This window comes from Eubalaena glacialis, chromosome 19 (genome assembly GCF_028564815.1).
Source record: "Eubalaena glacialis isolate mEubGla1 chromosome 19, mEubGla1.1.hap2.+ XY, whole genome shotgun sequence".
NCBI lineage: Eukaryota > Metazoa > Chordata > Mammalia > Artiodactyla > Balaenidae > Eubalaena > Eubalaena glacialis.
This window is the reverse complement of record NC_083734.1, coordinates 2,265,827-2,279,495: the sequence shown is the minus strand read 5'-3', so window position 1 is coordinate 2,279,495 and position 13,669 is coordinate 2,265,827. Positions and strand designations below refer to the sequence as shown.

The following is a 13,669-nucleotide window of genomic DNA, read 5'->3' as shown; positions in this document are numbered from 1 at the left end:
TTCTAATTCAATCCACCGCCTCCAGGCTGATCCCAAGCTCCTCTGGTCAACTTTACAGAACCTCAAGTGGCTGCGTGTAAGAGCCCAACATGAGTCCCGTGGACGTTTGAATTTTTCCTTTTTATTCTAGTTCACAGTTTTGCTTCAGCAGGAAGGATACCAGAGAGGAGAGACACCTGGGAGGGGAGGCAGACAACCCCCCCCCGCAGCCAGCTTCAGGGAGAGCGCAGGGTCAGCTAGCGCAGCTGGTGCCAGCACCGTGGGGGCCGGGCCCCGCAGCAGCCAGGGGACATCCTCAGCTCCGGGCCAGCTGGGCAGCACACAGAACCTCAGCTCCCCCCGCGAGGAAGGGGCTCTTTCAGGGCCCCCGCTGCCGGAAGAGAAAGTGCCCCCAGCCGGAGGGGAAGGGCCTTCCCCCAGGTAAGCCCCCGCTGGCCCACGTTGGAGAGCAAACCAGACACGCAGCATGGAAAACGCCAGCCTGTCAGTCAGCCAAAAGCTGCGTCCCGAGGGTTCCAGGCGACTTCGGCTCCTGGGGGACCAAACGCCGTGTCCACTGCCCAGCACCAGCAGCCTGGGGGTGCCTGCACCCGACGGAAGCGTGACTCACTCTTGGGACAGAAAAACAGAAGCAACCTTACCCCTGCCCAGGACTCACTGTAGCTACCGCGGGCCGAGGCCCTGGCATCGGCCCTGAGGCCGAGGGGTGAGTGGGAGTGTGGGCCGCCCAAACTCGCGCTGACCCATTCTGGGTAAAAGCAAGGGCAAGGTGCTCTCGACGCCCTGGAGGGAGGCGTCCGCCTGGGCCCGCGCCTCTAGAGCAGCCCCTCGGGGGCCCGCAGGCCCCAGTACAGCGCACAGCCCATGTCGTCGATGTCCTCTTCCCGCAGGCCGTCCAGGAGATTCACGCCACGGCTGAAGTGGCAGGGCAGGCTGGCCCGCTCCAGGCTGCCGATGAGCAACTCCAGGGCCTGCAGGAAGCGCTCCCCCAGGGCCTCCTCACCCCAGTCCGCTTCCTGCTCGCCCAGGTGCAGAACCACCTGGGTCAGGGGGCCGCGGCCCAGCCGCCCCAGCGCCGGGTGGCCACGGCAGACGCCGCACAGCAACAGCAGCAGCCGCCGGCGGGTCCCAGCGTCGCGCTCATCCAGGGCCCGCAGCCGGGCCGCCTCCGCCGGGTACCAGTCCTGCAGCCAGAAGTTGCCAGCCAGCCCCTCCAGGGGCCAGGCCAGCAGGAGGCCTCCGGCCTGGGTGCCAGCGATGGCCAGGAGCACGGCCACGGGGAAGTCCAGACACTCGTGCTGCACCTCGAGCAGCAGTTCCTCCGAGGCCACGCGCGGCCGGACCAGGCACCCGAGGAGGATGCCGATGGCCGGCCAGTTGACGGAGGCGGTCAGGGCCTGGCGGAGCAGCCCCAGCAGGACCCGGGAGGAGAGGTAGCCGCCCACCAGGAAGCGGTCCCAGGGGCTGCTCCCGCGGGGGTGGAACTCCAGCTGAGTCCTGCGCACGGCCCAGCAGCGAGGGTCCCGGGCTACGGTGTCCACACCAGGCACCAGGCTCCACAGGCCAGGCTCCAGCGCCAGGGGCACCAGGAGACGCACGGGGTCGGCGGCCCCCGCCTGCAGCCCGTCATAGAGCGGCCCGCCAGGCACGAGCGCCCCGAAGGGCAGTTCTGGGAACTTGTTCCGCAGGTAGGCCTGCAGCTCCAGGGCAATGTCACCGGCCAGCTGCTTGGCCAGAGCCACGTGGGCCACTGGCATGGTCACGTGGTCCCGCTCGAACGCCAGCAGCTTCTCCTGGAACGTCAGGCACATCGACGGCGCTGGGGAGCAGAGCTGAGGCGACGTCGGGGGATCTGCGTCTGCGGGCCCCTCTGTAGAGTGAAGGGGCGGGGGGCCCGTGTCAGAGGGATGTAACGTGACCACCTGAGAAAGCACCAAGCTCAGGTCCTCACGCACAGCGAGCGCCTGATGACAGTTTCTCATTGTCCAACGCCCTGAGACTGAGACGCCTTCACGCACGGTGGGAAACAGGCCCCCACCTGAGGGCCCCGCTGTCCTAACGCTGCCACCTTGCTCCAGTGCCACCCCCCACGGACCACGTGTTCTGGTGGCTGGAGCCTCGGCACCACCCAGGAGGGAAAAGGACAGACAATTATGTCATTAAACACTCAGGGAGCCCACGGCCCTGGGGGAAGAGGGACCCAAATGGGTCACATGGTCAGTCAGGGGCAGGGCCTGGCTGCGTCTCCTGAACGTGACCACCAAAAGGAGACCCACCCAGGTCAGAGAGGAAGGGGTGCCACTCACCTGGGGCTGAGGGTGAGGGGGCCGGGGGCGGCACGGGCTGGCTGAGGGCTGCGGGCCAGGGCTGGGGCTGGAGGCGTGGTGTGGCCTTGAGCAGGCTCAGTTCCTGCCAGCTGTCCTCCAGGCACGTGGAGTCCCGCTTGGCGTCATCCTCATCCCGAGGGCTGGTGGCCCTGTCGATGAACTGCAGGCAGAGTGACAGATGAGACAGCTGAAGCCTGGGCAGGAACGGCAGGGCCGAGGGCAAAGCCAGGCTGGTGGGGTAGAGGCAGGTGCGGCCTCGGGCAGTCCCACCATCGCCACCATCGCCGTCCCGCTCTGGGAGCCCCGGGGTCACCGGGCCAGCCCGGCCTTACCCGCTTCACAGCCAGGGTGGCAATGCCCAGCACGGCAGCTCCGCCCACCCCCAGCACCAGGCGGGCATTGGCCAGAAGGAAGTCCACAGCACCGCCCAGCACCTCGCCGTCACGCCGCTTGCCCCGATTCTGGGAGAACTCCGCCATGGTCAGTCTGCCTGTGAGGGAGCCAGGGTGCAGGGACTGCTCAGCGAGGGGACCAGCCTGGCAGCAGGGCAGGTGCTCTGGCTGCCATCACGCTGGGATCACTGAGTAGAGCCCACGAGGGAGCTTCCTGAGAATTTCTGAGGAGAAAGGGGCCACTTGCAGAGTTTCTTGGGAGGAGATTGGCAGCTGCAAACAACACCCCCCCCCCCAGACAGGAGGGCTCACGGAGAAAGGCCCCAAGGCCCATGGCAGGTCAGAGGAGGAGGACCATCTCCCCCATCCCACCCTCCGGGTCCCCCGACGTCGCCAAAGACCATGAGGTGGATATTATCGACACCCCCCCCCCATTCTACCAGGAAATGGGCTGCTGACCCACACAGTGAGTGCTGGGGACTCAGACCCACAACTGCAAAACCTCTGGACTCTTGCCCAGCGCTACGGCCAGGTCCTAGGAGCGGCCTCGTCCTGGTTCCTAACCAGGCTGGCACTGCCGGAGGAAACCAAGGCCCAGAGAAGACCACGGCTTGAGGTCCCAGGCAGCCTGCCCCGGACAGCCACTCAGGCCTTTGGGGGGACCTCCGTGAAGCTCAGGGGGCCAGTTGCCCCCCAAATCTCAGCAAGGCAGCCCCCAGAGACAAGGCTACCAGGTCAGAGAACAGGACAAGTGAGATGGCCCAGGCTGCCCTGGGGGCAGGAGCTTCCTGTCAACAGGTACGTGCCAGACAATGTTGAAGGCCCCGCTGCAGCAAGGTAACTCTAAAGACCACAAACAGGGCTGACCCAGTGCCCTGGACAGGGGCCTCTCGCCTCTCGGGCTTGGGACAATGGTGGGTGGGAAGCCGACCTCAGCTGCTGGGAGCCCAGGCAACAGAGGTAAGCTGAGGGCCGGAATACCCCAGATGAGGTTTGCTCATCTGTAAGATGGAACAGGCGCGGTGAGGAAAGGTCCAACGTGAGGAGCCCCAGAGTGTGGGGCTGGGAAGGCAGATATCTCTGCCAGGCCAGTGTGCTAAGCCCCAGCTCCAGATTGTTACAGGGGACCTGCCCTCAGGTCCCAAGCACTGAGGAGGTGTGACCAGGGGACAAGCCCAGGGGACCAGTCAGATGGCCAGGCAGGACTGTCTCGCTGAGAACGCCCGAACAGATGACCCTGAGCTCAGAACCAACTCAACCCCAAGGACTTCTGCCGCCCTGCTCGCGGCGGGTGCCCGGGCTCGGTTGCCAGGTGGGGCCGGCAGCCCCGCACCCCCCCCCACACACCCCCACCCCGCTCCCAAGCTAAAAATAGGCAAGAAGGCCGGGGGGTGACCCAGCGTGGCCCCGCGGCGGCTCCCTCGTCGCGGATCAGTACTGCCACCCGCCTCCAAGCTGTAAAGCGCTCAAAGACCCTGCCTGCCTGAGCTGGGTCGCGCAGACCCCAACCAGGAAGGGGACAGGGCGAGGCGGAGCCTCCCCTCCCTCTCCTCCTCCAAGCCCCGGCCGCGAGGGTCACCCAGGCCCTGGGAACGCCGGGATGGACCCGGGACGGACCCAGGACGCGACCCGACCACTGCCCGGCCCCGGCTCTTCCCCGGTGCCCCCTTTCCTGGCAGGGACCGCGCGGCTGGCGGAGGCCAAGCCCCGTGCCCCGGCCGTACCTGCGTTGCTGCTTCGGCGCCCCGGCCGGGGGACGCAGGGGGCCGCTCGGGCCGCGCCACGGGGCCGCCTGGGAATGGAACGTGGAGGACCCAGGAGCCGAACGCCGAGGCCGGGGTCTGCCGAGGGCCCGGCGCTCGCAGACGGGCAGGCCTCGGCTCCAATCGGAGCGCTCGAGGCCCGCGCCCACGTGCCACCCTGAGGCCGCCTCGGCCAATGGCGGCCGCGCGCTCCTCGGGGCGGGGCTCCCCGGCGCGCTCCGTCTTAAAGAAGCAGGGCAGCGCTCCCGGCGGCTGCCAGTGGAGACGCGAGCCTTTTGCGGGCGGGGCACGCACCCAGCGGGGCCCTTGGTCAGTGTGGTCTGCAGCCGCCTCTCCCGTGAAGGGAACACCGTCCGTGTCACCTACTGGGGCCGCCATGTGCCGGCCCGGGGACGCCTCCCTCGGGGGGCGAGCGGGCACGTAACCGCGCACCCGGGGGTCGCCTCCGAGCGGGGACGCCGAGGAGCGCGGGCGCTGCCCCCAAGCGAGCGTCTCCCGGAAAGAGGCCCGAGGCTCGGAACGAGGACCCGGGCGTGCTGTTGCCGCTTCCCCCGCGCGCCCGAGCCTGGGCCCGAACCACCGGGGTCCTGGGCGCCGGCCAGCTAAGGGGACAGAGCCGCGGGCCGAGAAGGCCCTGCGGGGCACAGGCGCGCCGTGCTCCTCCAGGCCCCGGGCCGGCCCCGGGCGCGTCCGGAACTGCGGGCCGGGCAGCCGCGGGCTGAGGGGTGGGGCCGGCGCGCTCCCCGCCCCGCCGGCTCCGCGCTCCCCGCCCCGTGCGTCCCGCCCCGCCCCGCGGGCAGCCCGCTCCCCGCTCCCAGCAGCTGAGCGCCGCCATGGAGGCCACCGGGGTGTTGCCGTTCGTGCGCGGCGTAGATCTCAGCGGCAACGACTTCAAGGTGAGCCTCGGGACGGCGGACGGGCCCCCCAACCCGCCCATCCGCTTCTTGCGCGCCCGGGACAGCGGACGGGCTCGCCCGGGCCCCGCCCCGAACCGAGCCCCCAGGTCTCCGTCCGGCGCCCGCGAAGGAGACCCAGGGCGGGCCGGGCGGGCGCACGCGGGGTCTCGGAGCCGCGTCGGGGTGCGCGGGGAACCCCCACCGGGCCCCTTCCTGACGCCCGGCCCCGCCCGGCCGGCCGGTGGCCCAGGTCGGAGCTCTTGCTCCCGCCTCCCCAGCCCTCCCTCTCCTCCCCTGTGACGTCACACGCCCAAGCCGGGCCCTGACTCACGGCCGCGCCGCTGGCTCTGCCCTGCCCCCGCCTGCCACCCCCATCCTGTGTGGGCTTGGGCAAGTCACTTCCCCTCCTCGAGCCTCGCTTTCTCGTCCGGTGAAGGGGCTTAAAATTAGCTCTCTGGAGGCAGGGATTAGTTGCTGTGGAGAGGGTGGTGTCGAGCAGCTGGGCGAGGGCCTGGGTGGCAGTTGTCTGAGTAGCTGCTGGACTGATTGACCCGGGCCACCAGGAACCCGAGCCCAGCCCTCCAGCCAGTGGGGGGGGACTGGGGGGCATAGTGGTTCTGGAGGCCCGAGAATGAGACCGGCAGGGTTAGGGCTGGTGACCAGAGACGAGGCCCTGAGAGTTGGCCTGGCTCCTGGAGGGCGATCCCGGCTGCAGGGTGGGGTGTGGGCAGGCTCAGGCTGGGGGCAGTGTAGCGTGAGCCTGGGTCGGCAGCGTCTGGAGGCCCCGCCTGTGGCTGGGGTCGGGGGTTGGGCCAGGGCCGAGGAGACAGGCCGCCTTCCTGCGTTAACTCGTGTGCACACTTGACCCCAAGCACAGGTGGCCACTTTTCTTTGCCCCCATCCCCACCATGCTCACCTGGGGTCCCCGTGTGTCCTCTCTAGACTGGGAGAGTTTGAGTCACCTGCTGGGAATGTGCCCGGAGGGGGAAGGGGACAGCAGCCAGAGGCGCTGAAGGCACATGCTGCCCCAGGTTCCCTGCCACAAGGGCTGGGGGTCCCGAGGTGGGCGTTTGAATATGGGGAACGAAGGGGTGAATGAACTAACGAATAACGCTGTGTCTGTGCAGGCTGGGGCGCTGGGGCCTCACACAGGGGGAGTTGACCTTGCCACTAGCTGCCATATGCTGATGGCAGGGTGGGAGCACAGGCAGGGCCTGGATGCCAGGCAGAGACATTGAGCTGATGTAACCACACAGCTAAGTGTGCGGGTGTCACCTGGAATAAGCTTTCCTGGGGCTGAGAACACAGCAAGAGAGACAGATTCTAGATCAGCAGCCGTCCTGACCATTAGTTGTTCCTTACGACGTTTTTGTCATCGGGGGTTTTATTAGTTCTATTCTATGGGCGAGGAAATTGAGGCACAGAGTGGCAGAGTGATTTGTCCAGGGTCACACAGCCAGTGAGAGGTGACTGTTGCTCTCAAAGGCTTCCGTGGGCAGTGGGGGCCACAGGGCGGTAGAACAAGGGTACCCTGTCCCAGACCAGCCTTACCACGACATACCTCTCAGGGTGGCTACTTCCCTGAGAACGTCAAGGCCATGACTAGCCTGCGATGGCTGAAACTAAACCGCACCGGTCTCTGCTACCTGCCGGAGGAGTTGGCCGCCCTGCAGAAGCTGGTAAGAGGCTCTGGGCAGGCAGGGAGGGTCCCTGTGGATGGGGCTGGCCAGGTGGGGAGAACCTGCGCAGAACACAGACGACACAGAGGAGGACGTTGACCACAGCAGAACTGGTGGAGAGAGAGAGAGTACCCCGTCCCGGGAGGTGTGCAAGAGTCGTCTGGCTCTGTGAGGGAGGGAAGCTGCAGAAATGGACTGGGCCTGTGTGGCTGAGGGCCCCCCGGATGGGGCAGCGTGGTGGTGGCAGACGGGGTCTCCGTGGATGCCCCACCGCCCCGCTGAGCCCCCTCCCCGCCCCTGCCCAGGAGCACCTGTCGGTGAGCCACAACAGCCTGACCACGCTGCACGGGGAGCTGTCCAGCCTGCCGTCGCTGCGGGTGAGTGCCGCCCGAGGCTGCAGACCTCGGGCCGGGGCCTGAGGGCCGGGCCCGCACCTCTCTGCACCCGCACGCTGTGGGGGAGAGCGTGCAGTAATGCCGTGCGTCGAGTAACTGTGAGGGGAGCGCTGAAAAACCCCCAATCCCACCCAGTTTAAACAACAAGTACCATATCAACTGTTACCAGCTGAGCGCTGTTCCAACTGTTTCACAAGGGCTTTTTATGTGATCTTCACCTCCACCAAGTTCACAGATGAGGACACTTGGCCACGGAGGCAGGTCACACAGCCGGCAGTGGTAGAGCCGGGGAAGGGCGGGGCTCGGCCAGGAGGGGAGGTGGTCGGGGCGGTTCACTTGCGCCTCTGCTCTCCGTAGAGCCCCCGTCCCAGACCCTCAGGCCCCCCAGACCGGCAGGCCTCAGCGAGGGTCATTCCCATCCAAGGTCAGAGCTCTGAGATGTTAAGGGTACAGCCTCCGGACTCGAGTTTAAATCTGAGCTCTGCCACTTCCCGGCTGCATGACCTTGGACAAGTTCCTTCCACTTTCCGAGATGGTCCAGCAGTGACCACCGTGAAGCAACACGGTGGCACCACACAGACGCTGGGGCTGAGGGGGCAGCAGCGGTGGCTCTTGTTAGTGTTTTTGTCGCTTGCAGTCATGGTGCCATCACCTGGCTTGTCCCCTCCCCCTCAGCCATCCTGCACTAACTTCCTGCACTTTGGAAGCATGAGCAAGTTTCAGCCCTAAAGGGAGAGAAAATGGACTTGCTTTGAGTCTACGCTCTGACCTGTCCTCTGTACTAGAAGCTGTGACTCAGAGCTCTATCCCTGTCTTGCCCTTTGGGGTTGGGAGGAAGAGGGATTATTCCATCAGGAAAGGTTCCCTGAGATTCCGTGTGCTGGGCTCTGGGGCACATTTGAGTTGGGCTTTGAGGTATAAATAGGAGCTCATTGGTAGTCTAGAAAAGGCTTGCCAAGTAGAGAGGTTATGAGTAAAAGCCAGAGTGGGAGAGCACTCAGGCCTGGCCTTGGTGGACTTCCAGAGGTGGTGTCCCCCCCGATCCCTGTTTCTCCTGGGGGGTGGAAGCTAAGAGTCATGGACTCTCATGGTGTATCCCCAGGCCATCGTGGCTCGAGCCAACAGCCTGAAGAATTCCGGAGTCCCCGATGATATCTTCAAGCTGGATGATCTCTCAGTTCTGGTCAGTGGTTATCTGCCACCTGGCCCTTGTGCCAGCCCCACCATTCAGCGCCCACCCACTACGCTGGACCCTGGGGCCGTGGTGATCCTGTTTTATAGACGCAGACACCTGAGACTTACAGGGGGCAGTGCCTTGCCCAAGGTCGCTTATGGAGTCGGATCCCTAACCTAGGCCCCCTTCCTCCCAGGGTCCCACTGTCTCTCTCTGCCCTGAAGCCCCCTTCTCTGCTCCCCTCTCAGTGCCTGTCGTGACCCTCGAGCCCGGCAGAGGCCTGGCAGGGTGGGACCAGCCCTGACGCCCCTGACCCGGCCTCGCCCCTCTACCCAGGACTTGAGCTGCAACCAGCTGACGGAGTGCCCTCGGGAGCTGGAGAACGCCAAGAACATGCTGGTGCTGAACCTCAGCCACAACAGGTGCCTAGAGGGCGGGCTGGGTGGCCCGGGGGCTGGTCCCGGAGGTGGGAGTGTGGCCCTGACCCGGCAGCCCTCCACCCGCAGCATCGACACCATCCCCAACCAGCTCTTCATCAACCTCACCGACCTGCTGTACCTGGACCTCAGCGAGAACCGCCTGGAGAGCCTGCCCCCCCAGATGCGCCGCCTCGCGCACCTGCAGACACTCGTGCTCAACGGGAACCCGCTGCTGCACGCCCAGCTCCGGTGGGCGCCTGCCTGGCCCTCCCCGCCGGGGCCCCGGCCTTGCTGGGTGTTGCGTCTCGGCCACCCTCGGCCTCGTGCTGTGGGCCCGCTCGGCCCCGGCCCCCAGCCTGAACACCATGTCTCCCCGCAGGCAGCTCCCGGCCATGACGGCCCTGCAGACCTTGCACCTGAGGAACACACAGCGCACCCAGGGCAACCTGCCCACCAGCCTGGAGGGCCTGAGCCACCTCGCAGGTTGGCAGTCCTTGGGGACCCCTCAGCCCCTCGCTTCCTCACAGAGGGAGAGGATGGTATCCTGCTTCAGTGAGCACCTCTCGGGGGAAGGGGGTGCGGTTCTGTCACATCTCCTCCCGTTGTCACCGTGACGACTGGGAGTAACACCAAGTTACGAGTAGGCTTTGTGCGTAGACCCCCTGCTCTGAGAAACCAGGAGGTTAAGTCTTGTACCTGAGGCCACAGAGCCGGGAGGGGGAGCCGGGGTTCACACAGGCCCGCCGTCCCTGGAGCTCACCGCAGGGGCCCCGGCTGATGCGCCCACCCCACGCCCAGATGTGGACCTGTCCTGCAACGACCTGACGCGGGTGCCCGAGTGCCTGTACACCCTCCCCAGCCTGCGGCGCCTCAATCTCAGCAGCAACCAGATCTCGGAGTTGTCTCTCTGCATCGACCAGTGGGTGCACGTGGAGACCTTGAACCTGTCCCGCAACCAGCTGACCTCACTGCCCGTGCGTTGGGGCCCAGGGAGGGCGGGGAGGCTGCAGGCCACCCTGTGCCCGCCCCTGACCCGCCCCTGCCCGTGCCGCCTCTAGTCGGCCATCTGCAAGCTGACCAAGCTCAAGAGGCTGTACCTGAGCTCCAACAAGCTGGACTTCGACGGGCTGCCCTCAGGCATCGGCAAGCTGTCCAGCCTGGAAGAGTTCGTGGCTGCCAACAACAGCCTGGAGCTGATCCCTGAGAGCCTCTGCAGGTGCCGGGCCAAGGCTGGGCGAAGGAGCACAGCGCAGAAAACCCCGGAATCCCGGCCCGGCCCCGCCACCCTGCCCCCGTGGTCTCCGTGCCTCGTAGAAAATGGGAGGGCTTGAGTTGGCTTTGCGGGTGAAGTCCCCAGAGCAGTGTTCGGGGGGATGCCGATAGGGATGAGGCCAGAAGGGCTCCACTGCCACCTGCATTTGGGACACAGTGCTGCTTCCGTCCCCTCCTAGAGGTCATAGCGTCCACCAGCATGGTCCCCGGCACTGAGGACAGAGGACCCTCGGCAGCTTCCGGGTTAATTTGAGGGCAGAACATGTTTTTTGATGCCTTCTTGTTCGCACCCAGGTGTCTTTAGTTCTCTGAAGGCCCCTTTGGAAGGTGCTGCCCTGTAGAAGCCGCAGAAAGACCCTCCCGGTCACTTAGCCGTGAGGAGACCCCAGCCCCTCCCATCTTTCCCGGCACCTTCAAATTGGCTGGTTTCCTAACTAGCCGGGCTGCTTAGTCTCTCTGGCCCTACTTGCCTCCCCAACCCAGGACTGGAAGGCCCCCGGCTCCCTGTCTGTCACCCCCCTGAGGCCCAGCTATGTCGTCACAGGTGCACAAAGCTGAGGAAGCTGGTCCTGAACAAGAATCGCCTGGTGACCCTCCCGGAGGCCGTCCACTTCCTGACAGAGATCGAGGTTGGGCAGGCGGCTGGTGCTGGGGGGAGGAAGGAACGGGAGAGATGCGGACAGACCCCCAGAGAAGACCGAGCAAAGGGCTCCTGGAGGGGTGGCTGGTGGCAGGGTGAGGAGGGGGTGACCCACGTCCTCTGTCCACATCACGCTCGACAGCATTGCTTAAGCCTCATAACCAGCCAGTCTGCGAGGTCACACTTGACAGACGGGAAAGCCCAAGCCCACGAGGGTGGCTGCAGGATGAGAACCTGGGCCCTTTGGCCCCGGAGGTCGCAAAGAGCAGGGGTCTGGGGTGGCCGGGAGGTAGAACTCGGGCTCAGCGCCGGCTCCGCTCGCCCCACGAGGCAGGTCCTGGACGTGCGGGAGAACCCCAGCCTGGTCATGCCCCCCAAGCTTGCTGACCGCACCGCCGAGTGGTACAACATTGACTTCTCACTGCAAAACCAGCTGCGGCTGGCGGGAGCCTCCCCTGCCACGGTGGCCGCGGCGGCGGCTGGTGAGCAGGGGAAGGTCTGGCCTGGCAGTGGGGGCTCCTCCCTGGGCCTCAGCTTACCCATCTGTAAATTGGGTGGGACGCGCTCTCTGGATGCGGGGCGTGGGGTTGGCCCCTGGTTGGCTGGATGCCCCAGGCGGGGTGGGGGGCAGCCGGGTCAGCTGTGTACCCTTCCCCTCAGCAGGGAGTGGGCCCAAGGACCCCCTGGCTCGCAAGATGCGGCTGCGGAGGCGCAAGGACTCGGCCCAGGATGACCAGGCCAAGCAGGTGCTGAAGGGCATGTCGGACGTGGCCCAGGAGAAGAACAAGAAGCAGGAGGTAAGCCGGGCCGGGGCTCAGGCTCTACTCAGCAGTGCAACCCGGGCCCAGCAGGAGAGGGGCCCTGAGCTGGGTCGCAGGCGGACCAGCGCGAGCGGCTGCCCAGAGTCAAGCCAGCCTTGTGCCTTCGATCCCAGGAGAGCGTGGACTCTGGAGCGCCTGGGGGCAAGGTGCGGCGCTGGGACCAGGGCCTGGAGAAGCCGCGCCTCGACTACTCCGAGTTCTTCACGGAAGACGTGGGCCAGCTTCCTGGCCTGACCATCTGGCAGATGGAGAACTTCGTGCCTGTGCTGGTGGGGGAAGCCCTCCACGGCAGGTTCTACGAGGCCGACTGCTACATTGTGCTCAAGGTGCGGGGCAGGGGGCTGTGAGGCCCGACCTGGACGGCTCAGAACCGCCTGCTCCCAGCCGTGTTCCGGGGGAGGGTGGGCGGCGAGGGCTCTGCCCGGGAGGCTGCCCAGCAGAAGCCTGGCGGGGGCTGACCCGGCCACTGCCCTGGCCTCCAGACCTTTCTGGATGATAGCGGGTCTCTGAACTGGGAGATCTACTACTGGATCGGCGGGGAGGCCACACTCGACAAGAAGGCGTGCTCTGCCATCCACGCCGTCAACCTGCGCAACTACCTGGGCGCCGAGTGCCGCACCGTGCGCGAGGAGATGGGCGAAGAGAGCGACGAATTCCTGCAGGTGCGGAGGGGCGGGGCCGGAGCCAAGGGCCGGTGGGCGGGGCTGACTGAAATGTATCAGGTGCTGAGCCCCGCGGACCTATGGCAGACAGCAGGGATGGATGGGGTGAGGTCAGGGAAGTGACGTGAGGCGAGTCCTGGCTCAGGTGAGGATAAGGAGACCAGGCTAGTTTGGGAGCTGGAAACTGGGTTGGTGGTGGTGTAGGAGACCAGGAGAGATGGGGAGCTGCTAGAGGGTGGCTCACTGGCCGGCCACCAAGGAGGCGGGGCCAGGGGCAGGGCCAGAGTCCAGTGAGCTGGGTTAGTGAGAGGCACCGGCCTACCCGCCAGCTGGTTACATGTAGGTACCTACACGAGACGAGATTTTGGGCACTTCCACCTAAGTTTGCTTTCTTCCATAAACCTGCCCGGTCCTGTCCCCTGATACGCGCGTATCTAAACATGCTGTGTCCGGACACGAGCAAACGCGTTCACGGTTATGTACATCGTGCCACCCCGTGTGTGTTTACGTCTGTAGACACAGATCTTGTATTTTTAACATCATCGTGGATTCGTAGCATCTGACTCGGCTGCACGCAAGTCCGCCCCTCCTGACAGGTGGTGTTGGGCGGGGGTGGGGGGACAGCTCGGTGAAAGTCCACACGCCCCGCACGCAGGTATTTGACAACGACATCTCCTACATCGAGGGTGGAACGGCCAGCGGCTTTTACACCGTGGAGGACACACACTACATAACCAGGTGAGGGGTGTGCGGGCGGCACTGACCTGGGCTCAGCTGGGGAGGATGGGGGGAGGGTACTGGGGTAAATCTGCCCCTTGGTGCCCCCGCCAAGCCACTCTTGCTCTGGCCCCCAGGATGTACCGTGTGTATGGAAAAAAGAACCTCAAGCTGGAGCCCGTGCCTCTTAAGGGGGCCTCCCTGGACCCAAGGTGAACCCCATGACGTGAGGTGGGGTGCTTCACCCCGAACCTTCTCCCCACCAGTGGGGGGGCAGGGCTCGGCTCTAGACAGAGAGGCCTTCCAGCCCTTGTCCCGCAGAGCTTGGCAGGAGGTCCAGCAAGCAGGGATTTGGGGCGGGGTCAGAGGCATGGGGGCAGACGTTGCCTGTGGCCAGTGGCAGCCCCTCCCACCCCTCCTGTCCAGGTTTGTTTTCCTGCTGGACCAAGGGCTGGACATCTACGTGTGGCGGGGGGCCCAGGCCACGCTGAGCAGCACCACCAAGGCCAGGT

The 13,669-nt window shown here is 65.7% G+C and overlaps 2 protein-coding genes across 3 annotated transcripts in view; one reads left to right on the top strand and one right to left on the bottom strand.

The window, feature by feature from the left end:
* Positions 1–101: 101 nt before the first annotated feature.
* On the bottom strand, positions 102–4,674 carry MIEF2 (mitochondrial elongation factor 2). The gene is made up of 4 exons (XM_061175770.1): positions 4,444–4,674; positions 2,660–2,817; positions 2,307–2,487; positions 102–1,870 (listed from the first exon to the last, which is right to left on the bottom strand). Exons 2-4 carry the CDS (start codon positions 2,804–2,806, stop codon positions 816–818), a joined length of 1,383 nt encoding a protein of 460 aa, XP_061031753.1. The 5' UTR covers positions 2,807–2,817; positions 4,444–4,674; the 3' UTR covers positions 102–815.
* A 592-nt stretch (positions 4,675–5,266) lies between these two features.
* The window catches only part of FLII (FLII actin remodeling protein), a 12,200-nt gene continuing 3,797 nt past the window's right edge, over positions 5,267–13,669 (top strand). The window contains exons 1-17 of one of the 2 annotated variants that reach the window (XM_061175765.1): positions 5,267–5,378; positions 6,947–7,057; positions 7,363–7,434; positions 8,555–8,635; positions 8,963–9,048; positions 9,133–9,294; positions 9,425–9,528; positions 9,844–10,019; positions 10,104–10,261; positions 10,862–10,946; positions 11,292–11,439; positions 11,621–11,754; positions 11,892–12,104; positions 12,261–12,440; positions 13,096–13,178; positions 13,295–13,369; positions 13,584–13,667. In XM_061175765.1, the coding sequence (XP_061031748.1) occupies positions 5,316–5,378; positions 6,947–7,057; positions 7,363–7,434; positions 8,555–8,635; positions 8,963–9,048; positions 9,133–9,294; positions 9,425–9,528; positions 9,844–10,019; positions 10,104–10,261; positions 10,862–10,946; positions 11,292–11,439; positions 11,621–11,754; positions 11,892–12,104; positions 12,261–12,440; positions 13,096–13,178; positions 13,295–13,369; positions 13,584–13,667 (2,015 nt within the window). In that variant the 5' untranslated portion in view covers positions 5,267–5,315. Of the gene's footprint in view, positions 5,379–6,946; positions 7,058–7,362; positions 7,435–8,554; positions 8,636–8,962; positions 9,049–9,132; positions 9,295–9,424; positions 9,529–9,843; positions 10,020–10,103; positions 10,262–10,861; positions 10,947–11,291; positions 11,440–11,617; positions 11,755–11,891; positions 12,105–12,260; positions 12,441–13,095; positions 13,179–13,294; positions 13,370–13,583; positions 13,668–13,669 lie in introns of both variants that reach the window. The other variant, XM_061175764.1, reaches the window with a different exon arrangement.